The sequence below is a fragment of the Neophocaena asiaeorientalis genome, unplaced genomic scaffold (genome assembly GCF_003031525.2).
Source record: "Neophocaena asiaeorientalis asiaeorientalis breed wild unplaced genomic scaffold, Neophocaena_asiaeorientalis_V1.1 scaffold508, whole genome shotgun sequence".
In the NCBI taxonomy this organism is placed as follows: Eukaryota; Metazoa; Chordata; class Mammalia; order Artiodactyla; family Phocoenidae; genus Neophocaena; species Neophocaena asiaeorientalis.
In genome coordinates this window covers 1178859-1205550 of record NW_020172179.1, presented here as the reverse complement: position 1 = coordinate 1205550, position 26692 = coordinate 1178859, and the positions used below count along the sequence as shown (strand labels likewise).

General features: G+C 43.7%; 1 protein-coding gene across 5 annotated transcripts in view; it reads right to left on the bottom strand.

Annotated features, from left to right (window-relative positions):
* PIK3CG (phosphatidylinositol-4,5-bisphosphate 3-kinase catalytic subunit gamma) overlaps positions 1-25954 on the bottom strand; it is a 34606-nt gene extending 8652 nt beyond the window's left edge. The window contains exons 1-10 of one of the 5 annotated variants that reach the window (XM_024761162.1): positions 25871-25954; positions 21707-23713; positions 18551-18616; positions 18213-18438; positions 16619-16722; positions 13952-14098; positions 12489-12579; positions 11435-11565; positions 10348-10459; positions 8982-9139 (exon numbers count right to left, since the gene is read on the bottom strand). In XM_024761162.1, the coding sequence (XP_024616930.1) occupies positions 8982-9139; positions 10348-10459; positions 11435-11565; positions 12489-12579; positions 13952-14098; positions 16619-16722; positions 18213-18438; positions 18551-18616; positions 21707-23713; positions 25871-25915 (3087 nt within the window). In that variant the 5' untranslated portion in view covers positions 25916-25954. Of the gene's footprint in view, positions 1-8981; positions 9140-10347; positions 10460-11434; positions 11566-12488; positions 12580-13951; positions 14099-16618; positions 16723-18212; positions 18439-18550; positions 18617-21706; positions 23714-25385; positions 25582-25603; positions 25749-25794 lie in introns of those variants that run through there. The other 4 variants (XM_024761171.1, XM_024761198.1, XM_024761180.1 and 1 more) reach the window with 4 other exon arrangements.
* Between the last annotated feature and the right edge of the window lie 738 nt (positions 25955-26692).

Here is a 26692-nt window from a genome sequence, read left to right as displayed (position 1 = left end):
AGCAGAGGCCTGTGGTTTGAGGGGCTGTGGGGATATGGCTTGGGGAGCTCGGGGGGAAGCACAGAACACAGAAGTTACTGGCTGTAGCAACAGAATTTTCCCTTCTGCCGCGGCTGCCGGCCACTGACCACATGCAACCTCATCCTGTCCTTCTCAGCTGCCGGTTGAGGCTCTGTAGTACGGAGCAGAGAAGAAGGGGGAAAGGAAGAACCTGATGTCCAGGACTTGGTTTAAGATACTTGTTAACTAGTGTGAATGTGGGGAACAGTGTAGCATTGTTACTGTCATTGGCTGGACCACTACCCATTAGTAGCTAATAAGTAGATTGAGCCTATATAGTAGGCAATCTGCTCTTTATTTCAGAGTTGATTCAAATGCCTTAATTACAGCAACCAGTACCAAAGGAAAGGTTGCTTTTTACAGAGCTACCCCTCTCCTAAGTCTTAAGAACAAAGGAAACTATTACCATTTCAGGGTCAACACTTTGACTTGATTCGTTCACTGTCCCAACTTATCAGTTTACTATACTGAAAACAAAGTCCTTTCTATGCATAGTCTATTAATTTTTTTAACCACCAATGAACTGTGGCTGCTTTAGACAGTCCAAGGTCATGTGGAATAGTCCTACTTTTTCTTAAAACCAAACGCCTCCATTCTCATCTAGAAACAAAGTGGAAGTGAAATATTACTGTACACGGCTACAAAAATGAGGAAGTAACCTCAGGGCCATAAAACAGAAACTCCAGAAAAAGAATCCAGGCTGAGAGGAGGGAGAGACAACACTCACATATACTCATCAATGAGAAGAAATGTCCTCACCCACCTCCGTTTCCTAAATAATAATGCAGCCTCTGTCTGCCACATTACTATTACTACTAGTTTTTCTCCCCGTCTCCTTCCTCAGAGACAGGGGAGAAAAAAATAAGATTTATCAAAGAGAATTTCATTTTTTTAATAAAAATCAATGAGTTGGCTAAGCAATGTCTTTAGAAGTTATTTTGGCAAAACAGAGAAGGTTAATGATTAGGACCTAGTAATGCTGGAATCTGGTAAATCTGAAAGAAGAGTGTGTCCGACACTTGGACGTGCATTTGTGGAGTTTGACTTAGGATTGCCATCTTTAAGGACTTAGAAATGATTCCCAGACTAGCTCTGTCTACCAGGGGGAAGGGCTGTACTGCCATCTTCTCGAGTATTTAGCTAGAAGCTCATTAGAAACCTAAGGGTACAATTAAACGGTTCCACTTTAGTCAACATTCTAAACAGACTGTATGTATGTGTGTGTGTTTATTTGTGCCTTGTTCCAGAAAGGGTTGAAGGTGCAATATTTGGATACACAAAAGTCACAGTAACAGGGCTTCCCTGGTGGCGCAGTGGTTGAGAGTCCGCCTGCCGATGCGGGGGACGCGCGTTCGTGCCCCGGTCCGCGAGGATCCCACATGCCGCGGAGCGGCTGGGCCCGTGAGCCATGGCCGCTGAGCCTGCGCGTCCGGAGCCTGTGCTCCGCAACGGGAGGGGCCACAACAGTGAGAGGCCCGCGTACCGCAAAAAAAAAAAAAAAAAAATAGTCACAGTAACATTAATCAGAAGTGGGTAGAAAAAGCAAAGGGATCCACAACGGGTTTGGAAAAGAGACTAAAGCTATACATCACAAATCCTATATTCTTGCTAAGGGTGGCCTTCACATGTATCTTCAACCAAAAGGGAAATCGAATCAGTTACTTCATCCAATGTTCAGAAGATTTAAAAAATCTATTTGTTTAGGAGAAACACAACTTTTCTAAGACCTGATAGAACTTTTGCAAGAGGATCTTTATAAAAAGTACACTTTGTAACGTGGTGAATAATGTCCTCGATAATATTCTGTTACAAGACAAAACAATTCTCTAAGAGAAACTAAACACTGTGAGAAGGATGCCAGTTAGAAGGTTAATCTCGATAAATGTTTAAAAGTAACAGGGGTCTAATCTTAGGAACCGACTGACACCGCATGCTGGTGGATTAATGCACAAATCCAGTCCAAGGCCACATTTCCAGTCTTGTGCTCATATCTTTTCCAGAAAAGTGATAAAATTTGGCAAGCTTATCTAAGTCCTAACAATTCTACAAGCCCACGCAAGTCTGCATCTGGCAGAGAAATCACGCCGACATATGCAAGCTTCTACCCATGGCTGATGCGGACACTTCTCTGAAGGCATCTTCTGATGGAGAGTGTGGAGAGAGGAGGAAGTACTGGAGTCTTCAGTACTGGAATACAGGAGGCTGAGCTCGACCTCATTAGTCAGCCAGGATGTAAATCCCAAGAGGATGCAAATCCTTTAACAACTCAATATATTAGGAACAATTCAACAAACTCATCTCCCTGTTGACTTATAATAGGCCTTTATTACATTAATTTGTGATTAATCATTTGAGCTCCAAGTGACTTTTTTGCTTGGCTCTCTACCCCCTAATGCAGCCCATGCACTGCTTCAAATTGGATCCAAATTTCCCTTCTCGCCTCAAATTCCACTCCACACACCCACGTATACCTAGGTTCCATCCGTTCTGGACGACTGTACTCTTTGTTCCTAAAATACTGATACTAAATCCTAACGTCATGCCCTCACTCATGTTCTTCTTTCTGACTTCCTGCATCTGCCAGGAAAAATGAAGATGAACTCGGACCTTAAGGCCCCCGATAAAAACATTCCCTTCACTCCACGGCCCTCTTCTACCTTCCAGGACAGGAATCACTGCTCCCTCCGCAAACCGTTGGTGAAATCCGCACTATAGAGCTATGTGCGCATCCCTTCGGCTGAGCTCTGGGGCCACGCCCCTGCTCGCGTCACCTGGGCCCAGCAGTGTGCCTGCCACACCGTAGATAATCTGCAAATGCACGACGAATGAATGCTTCATGTGCCGAAGTCAAGGTCAATGTGGGGCAAGATTCATTGCTTTAAAATCAGGGTGAAGGGCTTCCCTGGTGGTGCAGTGGTTGGGAGTCCGCCTGCCGATGCAGGGGACACGGGTTCGTGCCCCAGTCTGGGAGGATCCCACATGCCGCGGAGCGGCTGGGCCCGTGAGCCATGGCCACTGAGCCTGTGTGTCCGGAGCCTGTGCATCCGGAGCCTGTGCTTCGCAGCGGGAGAGGCCACAGCAGTGAGAGGCCCGCGTGCCTCAAGAAAAAAAAAAAAAAAAAAAATCAGGGTGAATTAGGGAACAGTCATATCTGAAGGGAATTCAACTGTAAAGACATGAGCCTTTCCTGGGCTCATGTCGACTACCTCTGAGGTAGTCGTGTGTTGAATTGGGTGTGCCGTGTTGGATAGGGACAAACAGGGCCTGGTGACTCAAACAGGATGGGGCAGGAGGCTGAGAAAGCCCAGCCAGGCAGGCGCCAGGTACAGGCAGTTGGAGGTATATACACGTGCAGGCGAGTAAGGGCAGTCAGAGCCTAGGACTGGGGAGTACCACAGAAGAGTGTCAGAGGTAAAGTCTCCGTGGCCCCCCGATCCCTGTGTCTGGGTTAGGGAGAGCACGGGAGTCTCCAGCAAGGCGAACGGCAGGAGGCAGCAGGGCCTCAGGCCTAGGGGCAGGTTAACAGGCAGGGTTAATAGGTTAATAGGAGGAACTGAGGCAGAAGTAGTTACAACAGCCTGGCACCTGAGGTGAGAGCGAGACCACTGCAGAGATGGACTCTGAGGGTAGGTTCGTCGGAACCTGAGCCAGGACTCTGTGTAGAGACTGGGGGCAGGGCTAAGCCTGCTGGATGAGGGGCCTGGGGACATCCTGGCTTGGGGACAACCCTGCCCATGGTGGTGACCCGGCTGGGGCTGATGCAACTGGCCTCCTAGATTAAAGCAACACCGTGTAGGGGCTCCAGACTTCTATCAAACCCTTCTTAAGAGTGTGACAGGAATAAAGACACAGACCTACTAGAGAATGGACTTGAGGATATGCGGAGGTGGAAAGGTAAGCTGTGACAAAATGAGAGAGAGGCATGGAAATATATACAGTACCAAACGTAAGGTAGATAGCTAATGGGAAGCAGCCGCATAGCACAGGGAGATCAGCTTGGTGCTTTGTGACCACCTGGAGGGGTGGGAGGGAGGGAGACGCAAGCAGGAAGAGATATGGGAACATGTATATGTATAACTGATTCACTTTTTTGTGAAGCAGAAACTAACACACCATTGTAAAGCAATTATACTCCAATAAAGATGTAAAAATAAAAAATTAAAAAAACCCCAAAAAACTGAAAGACTACCAAAAAAAAAAAAAGAGTGACATCTAGGGGCAAGTGCCTTTTAAATACGCTCATCGCCGCCTACTGTGCAGAGCTGTGCATGCGAAGAGGTTACTTGACTCCCCTGATTTCTTCAGCTCCATCCGACAACACACATTTGCTCAGTTCCTACTGTGTGCAAAGAACGTCTTCAAAATGCTTGCTTGCTTCTACAAGGCCAAGCTTCACACTCCTTGCAAACTGTCCTATGTTGAATGTACACTATAGGTTTATCCTGAGTGTCCCATCGGCATGACTACTGCTCTGACTGGGGAAAAGAAAGTAATGTTTATGTCACGAAGGAAATCGCCACACAAATATGACTAGGCACCAGGTGACACAGGTCTGTATTATTTACCAAAACATTAGATTTCATAATTAGACTTACTTCCTCTCTGGATGTGTGGTATTTAACCGCATCTTGAAGGCTTATTAACTAACAGCCATGCAATGGCAGCTTGTCAATCTGTGCGTGAGTTACCACTTCATAAAGTCACAGAATACGATGTATTGTGGGGAAGGAAGAAACCAGAGGGGCTCTCTAGTCTCGTTCATCTCCTCTCTGGGGCAGGAATTGCTCCCCTACCGACTAGTGCCTACTGAGGGCATCCTAGGTCTTAGGACCCACGTGCGGGATGCAGGTCAGACATGGCCCTGCTGCCCAGAGCTGCCTCTGGGAAGGGAGAGACAAGCAGCAGATGGTGCCGAGAACCACCTGCTGTGATGGATGCTCCGAAGGCGACACGCGGCGCGCTGTGGCCGGGACAACATGAGGGGCCTCATCTAGGAGAGGGCTCTGAGGGATGACATTTGGGCAGAGGGCAGTGAAGGGCGTTCCAGGGAGGAGGCCCGGACTGGGGGCAGGTGCAGAGGAAGGCCGCCCTGACCCAGTGAGAGAAGGAAGGCTGGTGCCATGGGGAGAGGCTAGAGGGGGCAGGGGCTTGTAGGGTGAGCTTAGATGTTCAGATATGATTCAGAACGAGATAAGAAGCCACTAAATGGTTTAAAGTAAGGGAGTAACATTGTGTCTGCTGTTTAAGTTCAGTTTTTAACCAAATTCTGATTAATTTGATCTTTAAGGTGATAGTGGTTGAAATGGGATTAGAAGTCAGATTCAAACTCAGATTCAGAGTTTTTCCAATTATGATGTCCCCTCTACATTCCTTTCCTAATCAAAACAACAAGTGAGAAGTACAGAGTTTGAAACATTTAAAGCTACAGTGATACCACTGATGAAAGAGCTTATTTAGGTAAAAGACCAGATATTTACAGAATGAAGGAAAACCACTAAAATGTTGACAGTGTTATTTTTGGAAGTTGGGATAGTGGGTGTTTTATATCCTGATATTTTTAATACTTTGCTGGCTTTTTTTTTAAAGGAAGCATTTGCTACTTTTAAAATTGAGGGAAAAAAACCCCACGTTCTTACATAAAAGTAAATGAGAAGCCAAATTTCATTTGCCAATGATATCAATGTATTTGCATGTGAGTGTGTTCTATAATTGTTCAGGGACATTTCAAATAAAGTGGTTCTAAAATACGTTACCAGTGGGAAAACCGTTGTTTAATTTTTTCTCTCTTTAGTAAGGGAGAGATTTTTTTCTATAGAGAATTGATTTATCAAAATCATCATCGTTGTGATCTGTCTGTTTAGCACCCTGTGTACAGGATGCCGCTCCAAAGGCAAACAGATAATCTTGGGTTCAAATAGTAGGCTTTGCTTTTATGTCTCGTTGTCTTATTATGGCTTGTTTGTGAACTCTGCCCTCTTTAGAAATAGCTCATGAATCTGGTCCTAGGCTAAACCAGCTACCTTGGAAAGAAGAGGGAGGCGGGACAGAGTCACACTTTCCTGTTTCAGTTCCCCTGACGCTGTCCTCTTACCATGAGCTGGGTAGGTTTTTAAGTCTTTGTGGAGAAGGCTCCCCTCATGCTCAACAAAAAGTGGGCCATCTCTTCTCCACCCTTCCCAACAGGTGATTCAAATGTGCTGCGTGCATTTATGAACCTTATCAATGCAAAATTAGCGATTTGCTGGAAACGAGGATACCTTTCATGCAAACATCTTCCAGCCTACCTAGAAATGGCAGCTTTGTTATACAAGATCCTGGGATGCTATTTAGAGAGTTGAGAGACGTGCTCCCTGACCTTGAAGGACTTCATCTCAAAAAGAGAGCACAAGACGAAGAAACAGAATATCTTCTGGAAGGCTTAGTAGGATGTAAAAAAAACACAAAAAACAAAAAACCGTCAGCAGATCTGAGTCAAAAGATGAAAAAACTCGCTGCTCATCTTTGTCAAGCTAGAAACTTTAGAAGTTCTGCAGATGTAGCATTGTACACATATACGTATATGTGTTCAGCCTTTTTCCTGATGTGACTGAGGAGGGTGGGAAAGGCTTGGAGACCAGCAGATAAGGGGCAGGTGGGGGAGAAAGAGCCTGAACCCCTCACTTGCTCTTCAACGGGAACAATGCTACTTCGTTGTGTTTTATGTATTACAGATCTGCTTGAGGTCTCATTTCATAGAGGGCTTCTCAACCTAAAGATTTTCAAAGTTTGAGGACCCCCTGTGGTGGATATGACAATGGCAGCTCTGTTGATGGAGTTCCTGTTGTGGACTAGGCACTAGGCCAAGCTTTCTACATATTTCACATAAAAAAATCCCTAAAAAAAAAACCCCACATGCGGTGGGCCTTAGAATTCCCACTGCACAGATGAGGAAACCGAGGTTCTGAAAGGATAAGCAGTTTGCATCACACCCATAGCGATTAAGCAGCAGAGCCAGGATTCAAGCTCAAGCTGATCTGCTCTGAAGCCCATCCTTTCAACTACAGTGCCGGGCTGATCTGTGTTTCAGGCTAAAGTCCGTACATTCAGTCAAAGAGTATGCCAACACTGCAAAACACAGACATATATAAGTACAATGAAATTTACCAAGGTGTGTTTTTGGCAGTACACATGCTGCCTAGATGCTGCTTTAGTGAAAGAGGTTCTAAATGCTAAAGAAACAAGCTTTGGTCACAAAAAGGATGGAGAAATGCTCCCAGACGGAGAGGACAGACTCCCTGCAAAGAGTTGTTGCTTTGGGCGGAAGCTGCCCAGATGGGGAGGCAACCTCTGGGGGGCCTCCCCAAACTCCAATCTTTTCATTAAAGAATATTTTGAAACTTAAAATGACAACAAAAAAGACTACAGGAGAAGTACTGCTGGGATTTTAGGAGTGACGTGGGTACTATAGGGTCTATGGGAATGTTGTCAACAACAGGACAGATGGGCAGTCGTTCTGGAGAAAACCACTGGCCAAAAAGACCTCGTGTCTGCCTGAATGTTTAAATGGCACTATTGCTGCTGTGTTTGTTCAAAGGAGATGAACCCCACCTGCATGAGAGGAGAATTTAGTATTTCCCACCTCCCCTTTAAATGGTAAAACTCTTCCAGGTTTGTGTGTGTGTGTGTGTGTGTGTGTGTGTATGTAATCATTTTTCTCTTCCAGGAAATTGTCACAATGTGTGACTTTTAGCCTTAAAGAAACACAGGACTGAAATGTGTCAAATCCCTGGAAATTGTCTGAAACCCAGTTGAGTTTACGCAGAAAAACACACTAAAAATCCTAAGACCATCTGGCCACAGAGATCTCAGTTTCTCTGACAACCACCCCTGGAGCTGTGAGAGGGGAAGTCTGGTAACCGCCACATCGAAAATCAGCCAGGAGAACAAACAAGCACAGACAGGTTTCAAAACAATACATCCCAGTTCCTGTTCCACTGAAGGTCAAGGCGCATGTCATCTCTCAAGGTTAACGTGGTCCTCAAGTAGACACGCAGGAGGAAGAGTCAGTCCTGAAATGCTGGTACAAATCAAACCATGTTTCAGAGGTGCTAAGGGAGGGGGCTATTTAAAGGGAGCCTGAGACAAATGTGCACATAAAGTAATCACTTGTTGCCTCTACTGATCTGTTTTGTGTTCATATGGCTCTAAAATAGGTATATTGCAGTAGCAATGACGACTTTTCTGAGTTACGTTCATTCACAGTTATTAAATTTGCAACAGTGAACATTTTACTCCTTGGGTATTTGAAATACCATTTGATAGTCAAAAGTGAACGCAGACCAGGAAGGAATAGAAAGAGAAAGCCGAATGTGGACGCCCCCCACCCAGGGAGCTGGGAGACCCGTGGAGGAGCTGGTGGACAGGTGAGGTGGGACAAGCCAGGGCTCTCAGGACAACCTGTAGTTGAGCCGACGACGTTTCAAATGAGAGAAGGGACCCTCCTCTACAACAAGAGACAAGCAAGCATTTCCTGTGTTAGTAACTGATAAATACACACCTGGAGCAAAAATCAAGAGAAGCTCACCATCATTGGCGAGTCCTGAAAAATATATGTAAAATTTGCATCTTCTAGGCAACGTCTTGATTAGGTAAATATTCAAAGGCTAAACCTGCCTGCCAGGAGCTCTTCCTTAAAGCCCTGTCCTTCAGGGCTGTGTCATCCTGCTGTTCTATATTTGCCAGTCTCACTGATTATGGAATTCTTCTATTTGCTGTCTGGTTTTAGGAGAGGGGCTTACTGAGAAGCATCATTTTGCACTTGGGGAAGGAACAGAGGTGACTGGGGAGGGGGGGTCACACCCGAAGCAGGTGGGCAGAGGTGAGGGCTGCAGGCACCATCTGGTTGATGTTCCCAGTAGGTGGTCGAGAGGGAGGCCAATTACCTGAAATTTCTGGAAGTGTCGACTCGTCTTCTTTCCAGAAGTCCCCATCACAAACAGGAAGTCTGGAGTTAGCACAAATGGCACTCTCTCTTTATTAATGCCCAGGAAACTTTTGTAATTCCCAAGAATGTGCCCAAAGTCGATATGGAACAGATTTCCTTAAGAGAAGAAAATGTCTGACGTCATTATACTGGCCTCAGCACTTGCAAACAACACCCTGGTTTGTTCATTTCTTGAAATATTTTGAAGTTGCCTGAAAATGAGCTATCTTGGGTGAGAGAGCTATTTTTACTCTTTGCTTGTGATGTATTTTGTCTTAGCAGGTGTGTGTAGTAGTAGCCACAAAGCACTCTTCGAAACAAGCGTAGTTTTGGTATCCTTCTGGCGTTCTTTCAATGACAGCCAAACACCATTAAAAGAATTCTTGTCTCAGAATTATTCTTACAAATATAAACCAAAACTCTCTGGCTTATATGTCATCATTATGCCCAAGACTCTCTCAGCCTCTTTCTGTAACTCAGGAGAGACTGATGTTTCGCTCTGTTTGGGGGAGGGGCAGTCACCTTTTATTTTTGAGTAGCAGGCTAGAAATAAATCATTTTGAATCTCCTTCGGGTCAATTTCTACCACTGTCACCATCACCACCACAATTCCCTTCCTCTCTTCTCATTTACAGAGCTCTCTATCATACGAATGATCCATAAATGCATTATCTCTTGATTCCCATAGGGAGTTAGCGATTTACCCCGATATGGTGTTTTCCAGACTCTACTCTTAAATTGGTCCAGATTTCTTAGAGGAAAATGTCATGGTATGCGGCCAATACTGACCACTGTCAGAATGGACAGTGACCCAGGGAGTAGCAGTAGGTGTGGAAGGCACGGCATTTCAGATTGAAGGGTACCAAGAAAAGGTGACTCTGTTAGTTGCTTCTCTGCACCGTCTGACACTGTTGACCACGCCCACCTTCCTAGCTTTCTAGCTCCTGTCTGGCTTGTCCTTCTTAATTCTCCTTTGCTGCATCTTCTTCTGTTACTCACTCCTGGGTCCTCCGTAGGGTGGTCACAGCCTCTGTGTCCCTATACAATAATGACCTCTAGATCTTTGCTCCAACCTTGAGCTCCATTTAAAAATTACTCTGTGCTGGGGAAGGCAGGGATGGGGGGGTTAGTGTTTAATGGGTACAGAGGTCCCATTGGGGAAGATGAAAAAGTTCTGAAGGTGGATGGTGGTGATGGTTGTACAACAGTGTGAGCGCAGTTCATGCCACTAGAGTACACACTTAAAACTGGTTAAAATGGTAACTTTTATGTTATGCATATTTTACCACAATCAAAAAACATTACTCTATAAAAAATAAACTCACCTGTCTCTGAGATCATAATATTGTCATTGTGTCTGTCACCTATTCCAAGAACAAAGGTTGCCACACAGTAACCAGCACAGGAATAAACGAATCTCTCCACCGCTGCCTGAAACTAGTTAAAATGCAACCAAATATTAGTTGTGTCCCAGCTACAAAGAGCAGCGTGAATCTATTACAAAGAACTCCCAAAAAGACACTGTTCTGGGAATCATCTTCAGAGAGCAAGTTAGTGGTACCTGATATCATTAATGTTCTATCTATTAGGAGCCAACTTTCTCATTGCTCTACTTACATTTTAGGTGAAGATACAATGAATCACAGTAGCATGAGGAGGAAACGACAGTCAAAGGACGACAGTACTTTAATCAAAGGGTTCACTGCCTTTCCATGCATCGTTTGCCAATGTACAGAACCTGTAATGATTCCTCCTTCGTTGGTGAACATATGTTTTGCTTGTGACCACTTAAAAGTACGCATGGGTTCACAAATCCACATTTTAACAGACTAATAAATGCTACTAATTATATTTCCTCCCCGAAAGACTGCTACCCACGCAAATGAGAAGTGCTAATCCTCTACAACAGAATTTTAACCAGCAGCTGAACAGCTTGTGAAGGACTCAGCGGATGTACTTCCGAGGAATGGAAGTGACATTTTGAGCATCCATAATTTACCATTTAAATTAGGGTGCAGTGGTAAATTATAAATTACTTTTTAGGGTCTGTAGTGTTTCCAGGTAGTAAAGAGGTTATCTGTGGTAACTAAAGTTTTCTGCTGAACGACAGAAATAGATGGTCATAAAAAATGCTAACAAGTTATTTCACAGAACCAAATTTTATGCAAAGCAGGCCTGATAATCAAAGGAGAAGCAAATGCTCAGCGAGGTCTGAGTGAGCACCTCTGTTTTGCACAGATCTGCTGTGTCACCAGCGGAAATTGCTTAAACCCCAAGGAGCTCAGGAGGAAGGTGCTTCACCAGTGAGTCAGGAGGCATGGCACTGGTAGACCCCTTAAAAACATGTCATTATTCTGCTGTATCATGATAACTTGTCAGGAGCCTTCAGAGTAGGGAGAAGCAGGAGCCCACCTTTTCTTCAATAGGGCATTTCTCTTTGAGCCAGTGATTCAGCACTTCATCTTTAAAGGCGCCCGTGTTGCCCACTGTGCTTTGCTGAATTTTGGCGATCGTCGTGGCGTCTTTCACGATCTCGATCATTCCTGCGGGAAGATGCACAGAGTCTGATGTGAACTGGGGCTGAGTGCCTGACCCAGAGGAGGAATGGCTGTGTCTTTGTTGAGTGGAGGGCAGAGAGCTTTCTTAACCACAGGGTTATTTTCCACGTTCGTGCTGGTGGTTTTCTTAGGAGGAAGAGAAAGAAAAGGAGGCGGATAGGGAAGTTGTGTGGGACCTGCTTTCACTATCCCTGAATGAAAAGAGGAAAGGGTTGGTTTTGAATAAGCAAAAGCATTAATGTGCCAAACACATCCTTCTTCCCTTGGCAACCTTTGCCTTTTCCGTTTTTAAATTTCAGGGTCAAATGGGAATGATGTTCTCTACTTCTCAAGTTGGAAACTTGACTAAAAATCTGTTTGACTGAAATTAAAATGTGAAATGTCTGTAAAAGCACCTAAGAGGAGAGTATGTAATAGCTTTGATAATGTAAAGTCTGGGATGGTGAAACAAGTGACAGATCTTTCCATCTATTTTAAACGTTATTTGTGAGAGAGAAGTTTACTGTGCAATGAAACGAGTGAAAATTTAGCGGTGGAGAAGTAAAGAGGAAGGAACAAGTTCTCACTAAAATCACCTCCATGTACAGCCAGTCACAAGGAGTTGAATCACGCATTCATATATTTTCAACATGTCCGTATTAAACTGAGTCACATGCATCAGCCTGGGAACATCTTCTTCCTTTTAATATGGATAATGATTGTAAATTTTCTGTTATTAAATGCCTACACTGAAGGGATGATGGCCGCTTGGCATGCGGGATCTTAGTTCCTCAACCAGGGATCGAACCTGTGGCCCCTGCAGTGGAAGTGCAGAGTCTTAACCACTGGACCGCCAGGGAAGTCCCATGGGATGGCGGTCTTTTAAAATGAGATGAGCAGTATATTCATCTTCTGAGGTCCCCACGTACCTATTTTGTCGCCAGTTGAAATGCAACCATATGGCAGGAGGCACAGATCCAAAGATTCAGTCTCCCAAATGGACTCCATGATTCGTAGAATCTGGGCATCAAAACACAAAAACGTTTCCATCATAAATATGTATTATTCTTCTCTGTTAAAAACAACAACAGTCTTCTCTGGTAACACAAAATATTGAAGTGAACATAAAATATGTAAGTAACAAGTGTACTTTTATTTATCAACCTGGTACTCTAATGTTTCCCTTCCTCGGGAGCCTGTTAATTTCAGTCCCTGAGAGGCACCTTGGGGAAGAGAATAGTTGGATTTCTCTGGGGGTAGGTTTTAGTCATGATTTATCTATTATTCAAATGTTCCTAGTTATGTGTATTTTACCACAATAGAAAAAGTTCCACTCTCACATCTTTAAACATTTTTATCCATAAGGCACTCTTGGGCTACAACCAAGGCAACAGTAACGGCGATGATAATGATAGCTGACATTCACCGAGGACTGTTTTATGTTGATCCTTTTTATTAACCCTCTAGTGTGGGTATGATTACTTTTCCCATTCTTTTTCAGATTCTTTTCCGTTACAGGTTATTACAAGATATTGAGTAGAATTCCCTGTGCTGTACAGTAGGTCCTTGTTGTTAATCTATTTTATATATAGCAGTGTGTATCTGTTAATCCCAAACTCCTCATTTATCCCCCCTTTGGTAACCGTAAGTTTGTTCTCTATGTCTGTGAGTCTATTTCTGTTTTGTAAATAAGTTCATTTGTATCATATTTTAGATTCCATGGTTTGCCTATTTTAAATAAATCACATGAAATATTAGAAATGGTGTTACTTCTACAGTATTAAACTAGGGTATAGAGAATATTACTTTACAAATCTGCAAAGCTGAAGTTTATGTTAGATAATATGAAAATGATCAGCATCGATACCTTCACCATCCGTCTTCCGTTCTAGTAATCTGTTCACTCTTGTTACGTAACTGCATGAATTCTCCAGTCACCTACCTGTTCACCTTCTCCCTCCTTCCTATCATTCACTTCAGTTTGTGTACCAAAGGTGATGTATCTAAGGAGAGCATCTGAGAGTGTGTGGCTATGTCTGTGGATATGAATAAAGTGGATACCTGGGGGTAAAATAGGTTTCTATTCCATGTTGCCGCACTAGGAATGCATTGTGTAAGAAAGAGGTTAGGGGAGGGAAGTGTATCTGGCTATTTGGGAATGCTGGGTATGCATCTCCTCAGGGATGGACAGAACTGTGGGGCTCACTAGATTTCCTATCTAATGGTCCACGGCTATATTCCCCTAGTGAAAACTCTATTACGTCACCTTTGATCACTGTTCATCATACAAAATAGGAGAATGGAACAGGGTCAGTAGAAGGCATTTCTTTAGATTTAGTACAGAATTCTTGTTTCAGATAGCTGAAAAAAAAAATCCTTAACGGCAGCACACCTGTAAAATCAGCATGTCCTGGCGCAGATCGTCGCCGTGTTTAAAGATAATTCCAATTGTTTCATTTGACAGAGCTGTAGGGTCGGCACATTTAAACTCAAGCCACAGGGGCTTTTTCTTGGAGGCCATCACTTTACATCTTTCAATCTGTAAGAAGACAGCCACATGTTTCCCACACACAATTGAAGACACATTGTGGAGATGCACACCCTCTTGCAAAGCATCTCTGTAAACATCTAGGACAAAGTCCCAGTTGGAAAAGGATTTTCAATGATTTGGGTAAAAATGCAGAAGGCATTTTCACCAAATCCAAAAATGCTAGTGAGAGCAAGTTACAACACTTAAACCAGTGGTTCTCAAGGTGTGTTGCAAGGAACCCTAAGCATCTGTGGAGGTGCCTAAGAGGTGTGGCATATCCCATCCTCTGTATACCCCCCTCCCGTAGGACTCTTGTGCCCTCTAACAAGGAGCAATTGTGCTGTTATTTGTCTATACATATCTGGCCTCCCTCTAAGAATTAGTTTGAAAAAAAAAAGAGTTCTATTGCTACCATAGTGTCTAAAAATGGTTGTCGAAAATCAGATGCAGTCTAATTCCAGGCCAAATGTAACAAGATGAAATTTAACAGCAATAGAGGAGACTCTAGCACTCCGGCACAATGCCTGTCCCCTCCCCCAAACCCCCATACGTTGAAATAAATTCAAGGTGGGAGAAAGGTGGTTTAGCAGCCACTCATTCAAAAAGAGAAAATCTTAGGAGTTTTAGCCAAAAGTGAATTCACCAAGGATCAAAAATGTGACGTGGTCTTTAAAAAATAAAACAAACACAATTTGAAGCTGTATTAATATATCATTATTCCTACCAATTTCTAACTTCAAAAGGACAGTGGATAGTGTGAGCTTTTGCTAGAGAGCGAGTTTACTGCTAATTGTATATAAAATTAAACATGGATCAGAGACTTAAATGTGAGATTAAAACTTCTAGGAAAAAATATTTGCTACATTGAATTAGGCAGTGTTTCTCAACTTTGGCACTGCTGACATTTGGGGCTGGATAATTTTTTGTTGCAGCGGGGACTGTCCTGTGTAACGTAGGATATTTAGCAGCATCCCTGGTCTCTACCCACTGGATGCTAGTAGCATTCTCCTAGTTGTAACAATCAAAAATGTCTCTCGGGCTTCCCTGGTGGCGCAGTGGTTGAGAGGCCGCCTGCCGATGCAGGGGACACGGGTTCGTGCCCCGGTCCGGGAGGATCCCACATGCCGCGGAGCGGCTGGGCCTGTGAGCCGTGGCCGCTGAGCCTGCGCGTCCGGAGCCTGTGCTCCGCAACGGGAGAGGCCGCAACCGTGAGAGGCCCGCGTACCACAAAAAACAAAAACAAAAACAAAAAATGTCTCTGGACGTTACCAAATACCCCTTGGTGGAGGAGGTGGAGGTTCACCCCTGGTTACTGGATGAAGCAAATATTTCTTAGGCCACGAAATTCATGAAGTATAAAAGAAAAAGTGACAAATTGGACTTAATCAGAATTAAAACCTTCTGCCACAGACTGGGAGAAAATATTTGTAAACTATATACCTGATAAAGGATTTGTATCCAGAATATATAAATAACTCATAAATAAGAAGAATCCAGAATATATAAATAACTCATAAATATATAAATCCAGAATATATAAATAACTCATAAATAAGAAGAAGGTGGTAACCTAAATTAAAAGTGAATGGAAGATATGAATAGAAACTTCTCAAAAGAAGATGGAAACTTATCAAAAGCACATGAAAAGATGCTCAGCATCACTAGGGAAACGCAAATAAAAACAACAGTGAAGTACCACTTCATACCCATTTGAATGGCTAAAATTAAGAAGACTGATGATAACAAGTGTTCTCTAGGATGTGGAACAATCAGAACTTGCACACATTGTGGTGGGAATATAAAATGGCACGGTTGCCATTATAAAATGGAAAACCAGTTTGGCAGTATCTTATAAACACACACGTCCCATCTGACCCAACTATCTCACTGTTAAATATTTACTCAAAAGGTGAATGGAAAACAAATTGTGGTATAACCATATAAGGGAATATTACTCAGTCATAAAAAGGGACAGATCACCGAGACACACAGCAACATGGATGGATCTTCAGAGCCTTATGCTAAGTAAAAGTATCCATATACAAAAACTACATGCTGTATGATTCCACTTCATGACATTCTAGAAAGGGCAAAATTACACGATAGAAGACAGATCTGTCATCCGGGATGGAGGATGGAAGGAGGAAAGGACTAACTGCAAAGGGATATGAAAGAATCTTTTCTATAAATTTCTATGGAAATATTCTATATCTTGATTGTGGTGATGGTTACATGGTTGTATACGTTTGGCAAAACTCCTTGAACTGTACACTTGCAACGAATACATTTTATTGTATACAAATGGTTTCTCAAGAAAGCTGATTTAAAACAAAATGGATGGAAGATTGCCTGGTGTTGAGGTTTTTAGTATCTAGCGATTAGGGAAGGGCTTGATGGAAGCCCATCTGGGGACTTTCCACCTTCCCTGTCTCTCTATAAACGTCAGCTTTTATGCACTAGGCCCAGTAAAGCAGGCAGAGCCATCATCAAGACATAAAGACCAGGGAGAGACATCAACGTGATACCTACCACCAGGGCTCCTGCTTTCAGTCCAGGGTCATACGGAACTCTGAAGCTTTGGGGGAGATTCAAATTCTGTAGGATTTCAAGCTTTTGCTTAAGTTGGGAAATAACTGTAATTGTCAAACGCACACAAGAGTTACATGAGCTCAAGAAATCACCAATATCATCTCTTAACATTTCCTGAGGCCTCAGGTATTGACAACATTCTATATATTTGGTAGGGTGAGGAACAGAAGAAGAGGGGGTAGGTTTCTGTCTTTGAGGAACTAACCATTGAGGGTGGCAGGATAAGTCAGGCTTCCTGGGAGCAACATAGCCACGTACACACATTACAACCGGGGACAGAAATATCTGAATATATATGGGATACCCAGACATTCAGAGGGAGAAGGCTGCTTTATGGATAATGGTAAGGAATTACTGTAGTTTTCTTTCCAACGTGTGAAGCTTTAAACTGCCATCTGATTTGGGAAACAGGTATTGGAAGACCGTATTAAATGGAATTCGGTTAGGGTTTGGGAAATTCTTTTCAGAAGAGGAAGTTGGGTTGTGTGGAGGCAATGTGATAGTCTCAAAACTGTGAAGGCAAAATACATAAATGAAAAATTACTGCCTATTCCCAATAAAGATGTTAAAAAAAAAATTACTGCCTGGGTACCAGACAGACTGGAGGCTGGTACAAATGTTGCTCTTTCTTTCTTACAATAAAAATAAAGCAAGATTATTATTACCATTATTATTTTTAGAAGAGACCGTTATTGGTTTATTGGAAAAGATTCAAAGGCAAAAATGGCAAGTCAGAATATTCAGAAGTTTAAAATACTCGCTGAGTATGTTTGTGAGTGTCCATTATGAGCCATAGTGGTGGATCGAGATATACAAACGTGAATAAGAGATAATTCCTAGCTTCAAGGCTCATACAGTTTAATAGACCAGAAAGATGTGTTAATGGCTTTAATTTAATGTAGTAACAACCAAAACCTATGGGAATACAGAAAAAGAGTGATTAACTTTCCTAAAGCAGGGGCTGAGGGACAGGATTTCTTAGGGATAAGAAGACAACATTGGAACACAGAGGAGGTGATATATATGTTTTTATAGGAAGTACATATATAAAAAAATATATATGTACATATAGCTATATATGATGTATATGTATACATATACACAAAGAAATTAAAATAACTTCTCAATAATTCATTACCTTAAAAGACTGAGGACTTGAAAATTAGATGCATGTATTGAAAGATGGGGAAGAAAGGATATTTGGAAATAACTAATCTTTTTTGTGTGTGCGCATAGTTGCTCTTAAAAACTACATCTTACATCTGCGTAATGCTGTTTTAAGTTTTCAAAGAGTTTAACATCTATTATCATGCATTCATCATTAAAATATATATGTAGTTTTAAAAAATATTAACTTGTAAAGGGGGAACTTCAAATTTGCTTACTCCGTGAAGACAGAAGATTAAAAAATGTATTCTTGGCTACCTTGAGGAAGGTGCGACTTGCGTTCCAGCAGGAAGAAGGATCACGGGAACGATGGCATTTGGAGACAAAGGCATTTGGAAAGAGAACCAAGAGAACAGAGCCACCGTACCTTGGGAACTGACGTCATACTTTTCTGCAGAGAGCGATTTAACATCCATGGTCACCTTCTGTAACATGTCAATTACTTGGACTTGCTGGGTGAAGTCGTGTAGCATGGCCGTGCCACAGCCCCTCAGATAGGCTTCCAGGATCACTGCAAACCTCTGCTGGTAGTGTCTGGACTGGGCGATCTCACTTCTCAAGAACCAAAATAAGAAGTGACCAATTCTTTTGTTCTGAGGGTGAAAACAAGAAGGTTGCCATTATTATGACTAACGCTCTAGATCTATCAGCCAATTCTCTGTAACTTTCTAAATGTCACGCTCTTATCAAAATGGAAGTACTTACTCTTAAACCACGCTTCAGCAGAAATCTGGCAAGGGCACTGTCATGGTACGGTTCAAATTTCACAGCCTAAAGGAAGAACACATTGGCATTTGTGGGATTGCATTCTCCATTGATTAATCGGGAAACAGCAAAGGGAGAAAAACTGGTGCTCTGCCTTAGTGGGTTTGTATGGATAGGGCGATGAGAATCTGAGCAGTCACTTAAGTTCAATCCTTTCTTTTCAAGGACAGTTTGGGCCAGGGTGAACCACTTGCGGAAGGACCAGGATTAGAAGCCAGAACTCCTGACTCACAATCACGTGCTTTTGATGACTTCAGAGATGAAGAGGTGAGGGCTTTTGTTCCCATGAAGGCTTACCTGATTTGTTGGAAAGATAGAAGGGAAAGATGGAGACGGCTATAACACATCTATAAAGGTGGAAGGGAAGAAAGGTTGTTGGAAAGAAAATAGACAGTGGGGATATTGTACATGCAGGGAGAGAAATGTTTGTTAGATGTGGAGATCCTAAAACTCCTATAGCTTCTCTTCTGCTCGAGTTGTGTGGTTGGCCTCTCACTGGCAAGTCGCTGTGCTGCCTCCCAGGTTCTTACTGCAACTGGTCATTACTCCCTGCCATGATGCAGTGCATACAGGGCTATTTGTCTGAAAATCTCGTTTTATCTGGTTCCTCAGGTTCAGCAGTGTTTAGTAGTTTTCACATCACTTGGCTAATAACAGAGATATTCACATAGGTGGCAGCTCTGTGACTGAGGAAAAGGAACCAATGACAAGTGAAAAACAGGGGCTGGACCGAAAACAGGGCCCAGGTGGGTGGCTTCCCCAAGCTCGCCCCCCACCCCCTGCCCCTGCCCGCTGCAGCCTAGCCAATTAAAAATAAAACATAAAAAATAATTCAATTCTGGTGGGTGCATGGATATTTGTTACCCCATTCTCTACTTTTCTGCAAGTCTGCAATAGTTCATCATTTTAAAAGCAGTAAGACTAACAAAAATTGATTATTAGACATGCACATATAAAATTATAGGGTAGATGTCATGTATAAGCATAAAGAGAGGTTTAAAATTAAATATCTCAGAGTATCTCCTTTATAAATAGATACGGTCTATCCTTTTTTCCTAAGAAATAAGAGATATTCCCATTCCACTTTATGTTTTGGGGCCAGGGGGCTTTTGGGTATGATCTCCAATCCTTACTCTGGTTTTTCAGTTTGGAAATGATCAGAGCAATGCTAACTGGATAATAGTTCAGTTATCCCCACGCTTTCAAAGGTGAGGTATGCTCTCATTGGTGCCATAGTAGCTGCAGCTAAGATCTTAATTCTGAAACTGTGGCTATTTAGCCACCAGTAGTCACTTCAGAAATGCTAAGTTTCTAACCCAAACGTGAGTCTTTCTGACATTCTTTGTGTTTCACTTCTGTAAAGATGATGAAGATCTCAACCAGGAGACCATTTTAATTAGGAATGAATGAGTCATTTGGCCATATCTGCAGTGGCTCAAATAGTTTTACAAATGACTACTTCTTCAAATTTAGGACCACAGATTCAATGTTAATATTACTTATTGACCTCTTTCATTTAAACATTTCCAAGAAGAGCACTATTTATTTTCCAACTCTGCGAAGTTTACTTGTGAAAACGACAATGGCAAATAATTCACGATCGCCTTGGGACTTGGAACAGATCTCATGCAAATTTGTTTTCTGTTCTTTTTGTCATGGAGAGCTAGAAAACTGAGGAGACTTTGATTTTTCTAAAATTTTCAGTAGCGTTTATGCCAGCCTCTGAACTCATGGAAGATAAAAATATCGATTATATTTGATAGATGAAAGCAAAGGCCAAATACAATGTTTCAAGTATCTGCCTAATGGGAAGGTGAAGATTCAAAGTTGAGAGTATCCAAAATTCGCATCAGAAAACTTCAGAAACTTCCTATGAATATAGATAATGATTAGACAGTTTGGTGTCCACCAGTCAGCCTGGCTAATCCAAACCGTCTCGGATCAAACATCACCTACTCAGAACTGTCCCTGGCTTCCTCAGTCTCAAGCAAGCGTCCCCAGAACCCCTGACTCTTTTCTCATAACACTCTGTAGCTTTTCCCCAAAGTGTCTGTCACAACGTGTTACTCAATATCTGCCTGTATGTGTACTCATTTGGTGTCAGTCTTCATGCACCACAAGCTGCACTAGGGCAGAGTCCAGCCCTGCTTTGATCACTGCTCTATATCCAGCAACCAGAACTGAGGAAGCATTCGGTCTGTGCTGTTGAATTCATGAATGAACACTTCTGCTCTCTAAAACTGAATTCCCTTCCAAGTCCTTTCCTCCCTCTTCCTTGTCAAGCAGCACAATATAGTTTGAGAATGGCTATCGTGAGCAAGAGAGCTCTTCCTCCTTTCTTTAACGTCCTAAGGAGACCCTTGATTTAGTCGAGGGTTTAGCAAATGATTTAGCCTCTCTGGACCCCAGGGAAAGGCGTGTGGAGAGCAGTGGACACACAGTACCAGACCTATCTAAAGAGAGGGGCTTTCAAGGTCCCATGCGGATATGAGATGTTACTCTATGAATTGTGACAAATACAATCAGAGAGTATGACGTTTTTCCTCTAGGACACACTATCCTGACACTGCTGGGTTGACGCCAGATATTGGGACGCAGTGAAAAGAGCAGGGCCAGGAGTCAGACCTCCTGGGTTTGAATTTGACTTTCAAAGTATGTGACCTTGGGCACATTACTTAGCCTCTCTGTGCCTCAGTTTCCTGATATATAAAATGCAAATATTAACTTGACCTCTATCGTCGTCGTTGGGAGAGTTAAATGTGATAATACACGAAAAGCATGTAGATCACCTGCAGCCTTGGCACAAGGGAGCATTCGATAAGCCAAGTCTATCATTGATACGGTAAATGACAACAAAGTATTCCCACAGGAACGGTTCTCCTAAAAAGCAGAAATATTAATGTCCTCAAAATGCTTGTCAACAAGCCCTCAAAGACAGTAAAAAAGTAAGTGGGACAGCTTACTACTTTTTGAGGTAGTTTCATTAGATCTCCTTTGACTGATCGTGACTCTCTGGACAAGGGGCATCGGAAGACAGCTGAATGGGGCACCTGTGCATATGCAGATAAATCCCTTGAGATGAGTGCATCCCCCTACCTGGACCAGCTGCAGCAGGTAATGTAGCACGTCATCGTCTTCCAAGCTCTCCAGTTTCTGAACGGCAATGGCTCTTACGTTTTCATCCGAAAAGCTGCAGTCCAGGAGTTGCATTGTTAATCCAACATCCAAAGCACTTTGATCCCAGACCTCCCTTCTGGCTAACAGTTGATATGTTTTGGCCACAATTTCTTGCTGTCCCCATTTCACTGAGCTAAAGAGCTTAGGATACGCTTTGGGATCCTTCAGACTTTCATATCTGAAATGCCAGAGCAACTCTTTGTCTTCGGCTGTGAGAGGGTTAAGTGGATCGGTGGCTATGATCGCCTCTAGTTGCTTCCGAAGCTGATTGGGCATTTCTGCTCGAACCCGGTCCCCTTCCGGGTCAGGGGTGGGCCGATGCTTAGGCAAGGCTATGGGGTGACAGTAATTGTCCAGAAGAATGGAGATGGACATTGAGTTCTCCTTGTCCGGGTTGGTGGCAGACGTGAGCTTGTCAGCATTGATGCTGCCATGGTCTTCCGCCTTCCCGGATAACTGCCACATGTGGAGCACGTACTCCCCGTGGCGCAGGAGGAACCGGTGGTCTATGAGCAGCAGGTTCACGTAATACAGAAGCTGAGCTTTGCCCCTGGACTCGGGACTGGGAGTCTCAGCAGAGGCCTTACCAGACAGAGCTGGAGCTTTGCCGCAGTAGATCTGGAGGTTCAGCAGAGCCCCTTTGGGTAAGTCTTTGATCTTGATACTGAACTCAAGCCACACATTCCACAGCACCTCCTCCGTGAAGGGTTTGGGGCTGGTTCTCCTTTGGCAGAGGACCTGCTGCCCATACTGGATGTTCGCCTCCACAAAAACCGTGAGGTCCGCGTTCCGGGGCAGGACGGGGATATCGATGCCTCTGATTTTTACCCTGAACTTGTGGTCACAGTCCCACAGGGACACGGTGAACACGCTCTCGTGGTCCTTCCCATGGATGGTCAGCTGCTCGTGGTAGCCGGTGACTCCCGTGCAGTCGTCCACCAGCGGCCACTCTTCCTTCCTCACCTCGTCCAGGGCTGGGTCTGGCGGAGTGTCAAGCACCAGGTGAATCTCTTCCCCGTTCTTGAGGCACTGCCTCACCCACTGGAAGTTTCTGATGGGCGTCTCACCCACCAGGTACTCATCCCGGCCACAGACGCGCAGCACAAAGTCCTGTTCGTTCTGGCTTTCAGGGATATCCATCAGGGACTTCTTCTTGGCCATCTTGGTAAAGAAGCTCTGGAGGATGGTGCCCGGGGTGTCATCGGCTGAGACCTTGATGGTCTGGCTGGTGGTGCTGCGATGAATGACAATGAAGATGTAGTTGTTGGTGATCTTCTTCAGCAGGCACTCGGGGAGGGGCTTGGACGTCACCCAGGGGTGCATGGCGTAGAGCTTGGTGTCGCGGCCGGCCACCTCGGCCACGCGCGGGGTCACCAGGCGGCGGCGCGTGAACTCCAGCTCGTCGTCGTGCACGTTGCTGACGTCGGTGACGTCGTAGCCAATGAGGGCCGTGAGCTGGCGCTGGAAGGCCAGCGTCTCCTCCGAGGGCGCGAGCCTCTGCACCACGTGGATCTGCCCGGGGCTCCGGTGCAGCACCTTCCAGTAGCGCAGGCAGTCCAGGGTCTGCACCACCTGGTACTTGTCGTAGATCTCGTACCACTGCCCCTTCTTCTGGTAGAGCAGGAGGAAGTGGTCGGGGCTGAGCCGGTGGTAGAAGTCGGCGGCCACGCTGGTCTCCAGCGCGCGCAGCCACACCTGGGCCTTCATCTGCTCCACGTTGCCGTGGCCAGCCACGTGCAGCAGCGCCGTTTCGGGGGTCTTGGTGTTGCGCTGGCTGGTGGGCAGCACGAACTCAATGGGGATGAGCTCCATGGAGGACAGGCTGGCCGCCGCGCTGCGCGGCTTCATCCTCCGGCGCCTGCGGCGGTTGTCCTCTCTCAGCACCACGTGCTGTTCATGGGTCTCCAGCTCCATGCCCTCTGCGACCTGGGAGCAGAGAAACAGGGGGCTCGGTCACAGGGCAGGCACTTGCCCTTTACGGTTTCCCACGAGCTGGCAGAAGGAGAAGGTAGACGAATGACAAGGATGCGCGCGCGAGGATACCGGGGCTCTGGAGTCGGGTCCCGGGAATCCTGGCCCCCGACACTTAGAATCTGGGGGATGAGCCCTTTAAATAATCTCTGAGCCTGTCTCCTATCTGTCAAATGGGGTTAGCAGTACCTCAGAGGGGTAAGTAAGGTGACAGTTAAATAAGGTAATATACTTGTTGAGTATGGGCCATGGGTAGATGGGGATTCATTAATCTTTCTCTCTGCTTTCATTTCGTTTGAAAATTGAATTTTAAAAGAGAGAGGTAAAGCACCGATCTAGCACTGTGTCTGACCTACTGTAATAGTTCTAAGTGGTAATTGTTGTTAAGCATACTGAATTGCATGGATGAGTCAGATTATCCAGTTAAAGGATCACGTCCTGGTTTATAAGGTGCAAAGTGAGGTGCTGAAAACCCCCCTCTGAAAAGAGGCCTTTGACTTATTTCCTCTTTGTTTAGTCTCATTTGTCTCCTAGGGGACCCAGACACCTTACCCAACTGGCCTCACAGTCTCTTTTCAAACTTTCTGATCAGGTATCTGCTCCCTGGTCAACTTCCTGTTTTTGTTTTCTTTTCATTTTTTTCTTTCTTGTTAGGAGAGGTAGTCATTTCATTGATAAAACTCAGAAAGGTCAGAATTGGTGAAGTTGCACTCAAGAACATTTGCAGATATTTAAAACTGTGAATCATGAAATGTGTAAGCATCGTGGCTGTCACTGCTCCGTTAGGGCAGCATCTTAGGGGAGTCCCCAGGGCTGTACTCTCCAGATATGAACATTCAGGTAATTTTAACTTTGTACTAGTTCATCCCATCTGCCTCTGGAGAAGCCACAAGATGGAAGGAAGGACCTGCTTTTGGGCCCCAATCGATTATTTAACTTCTTTTTGCTCTAACATTTTCATCTCTATAACGAGAATTCACCAATTTATTCTCAACAATTTATCCACTGTACCTTCACAAAGCATTTAAGTATAAATGTGACTTACTGTAGTAAGAAACTCTTCAAATAATGATTGAAATGCTAAACATCTTAAAATTGAGATATGAATAAGGTATTTTGACTTTACTATTTAGTATCCTTTAATATTTTGTAAGATGTTCTAAATAAGAATCAACTAGTGAAACAAAAATTAATGTTTCAGAAAATATTATTTACTTCTTAAAGGACTAAAGTTAGTGACACTCTTAAGTACTTATTCCCTTAAGAAATAGTGGAGCATTTGACACATACCAGAAAGGAGAGTTTGATTAAAGGGTAAAAAAGGCAGGTTTCATTAGATCCAAACTTCTGTACTCGGCTTAAACTTACTTTTAAAGTCAGTAGTCCCGCTCTTAAAATATTATGAAGTTACACTTAGTAAATACATGAAATCAACTGTCCCAAAGGACTGGCTCTTACAGCTTAAGACCTTCACTATTTGCTCTTTTGCTACTTTACAAAATAACAAAGAAGAGAACTGTAAGTTATGTGAATATTGGCACTAACTTGAAATAAAATAGGTCCAAATTTAGGCAACATGCAAGTACACAGCAATCACTTCTGCCTCCATGACATCAAATAGACTTACGAGATACGAGGTGCAGAAGAAAACTGGCTGACTCAATACTCACTGCTTTCCTTCATGGTTGAGGCTGTGAAGCTTTCTCCTTTTACGAGAAGATATTAGAAACACTGTTCAGTACACTAATCGCGCAGAGTGCACTTGTGAGAACGTGAAGGCTGCTGACACAGCCCCCCGTGCCCTCCCTCTTCCTCCCAAACAAAAACAAAAAAGGGCCGATGCACCTGCAAAGCTATTGCCGGAACCTTGTGGATATCCACACACAAGGGTTGGACTAGACAATGAAACAGACATTCAGTGGCAGTATCATCAGATGAACGACAACAGTTCCAGATACAAATCTTCTGGCTGAGAAGGAAGTGTCACTATGCCGAGTCAGACCCAACAAAGGGCAAAAAATAGAAGGAAGCAATACCTGATAAAGCAGCGGAGGTGATGATGTTGAAGGATCATTTGTTTAATTTCTGAAAACAAAACAAGTTCAAACCTACCCAGTGTGCTTCTAAACTCTTCCGCTTTTCTGGGTCTCCCTTCATATCCAGATGCAGAGGAAGTGTTGCAGTTACCAGGAAGGAAGTTTTAACCAAGTTGATTATACGTGTGATTGCTCATTTAAAAAGTGTCAGAAATGCATTTCCTGTTAAAGCACACACAGCCCAGCACGAACGTGAGCTAAGTTGACTATATATTTTTTACTCTTCGAACTAATTTCGTAAAAAGTGTGAGAGTGGAAATGAATTAAAATGATGTAGCGCTAAATCAAAAATACATTCATGAGACACAAACACACGAAATGTCTTTCTGGCTGGTTCACGGTAGAAGGAAAGGCCTCATAGCCACAATATTAGAGAAACAGCCCGGTGGGAAGATTTTTACTTATATTTTTATTTTTTTAAAACATCTTTATTGGAGTATAATTGCTTTACAATGTTGTGTTAGTCTCTGCTGTATAACAAAGTCAATCAGCTATATGCATACGTATATCCCCATATCCCCTCCCTCTTGCATCTCCTTCCCCACCCTCCCTAACCCACGCCTCTAGGTGCTCACAAAGCACCGAGCTGATTCCCCGTGTGATGCGGCTGCTTCCCACTAGCTATCTGTTTTACGTTTGGTAGTGTGTATATGTCCATGCCACTCTCTCACTTCATCCCAGCTCACCCTTCCCCACCCCATGACCTCAAGTCCATCCTCTACGTCTGCGTCTTTATTCCTGTCCTGCCCCAGGTTCATCAAAACCTTTTTTTTTTTTTTTTACATTCCATATATGTGTTAGTGTACGGTATTTCTTTTTCTCTTTCTGACTTACTTCA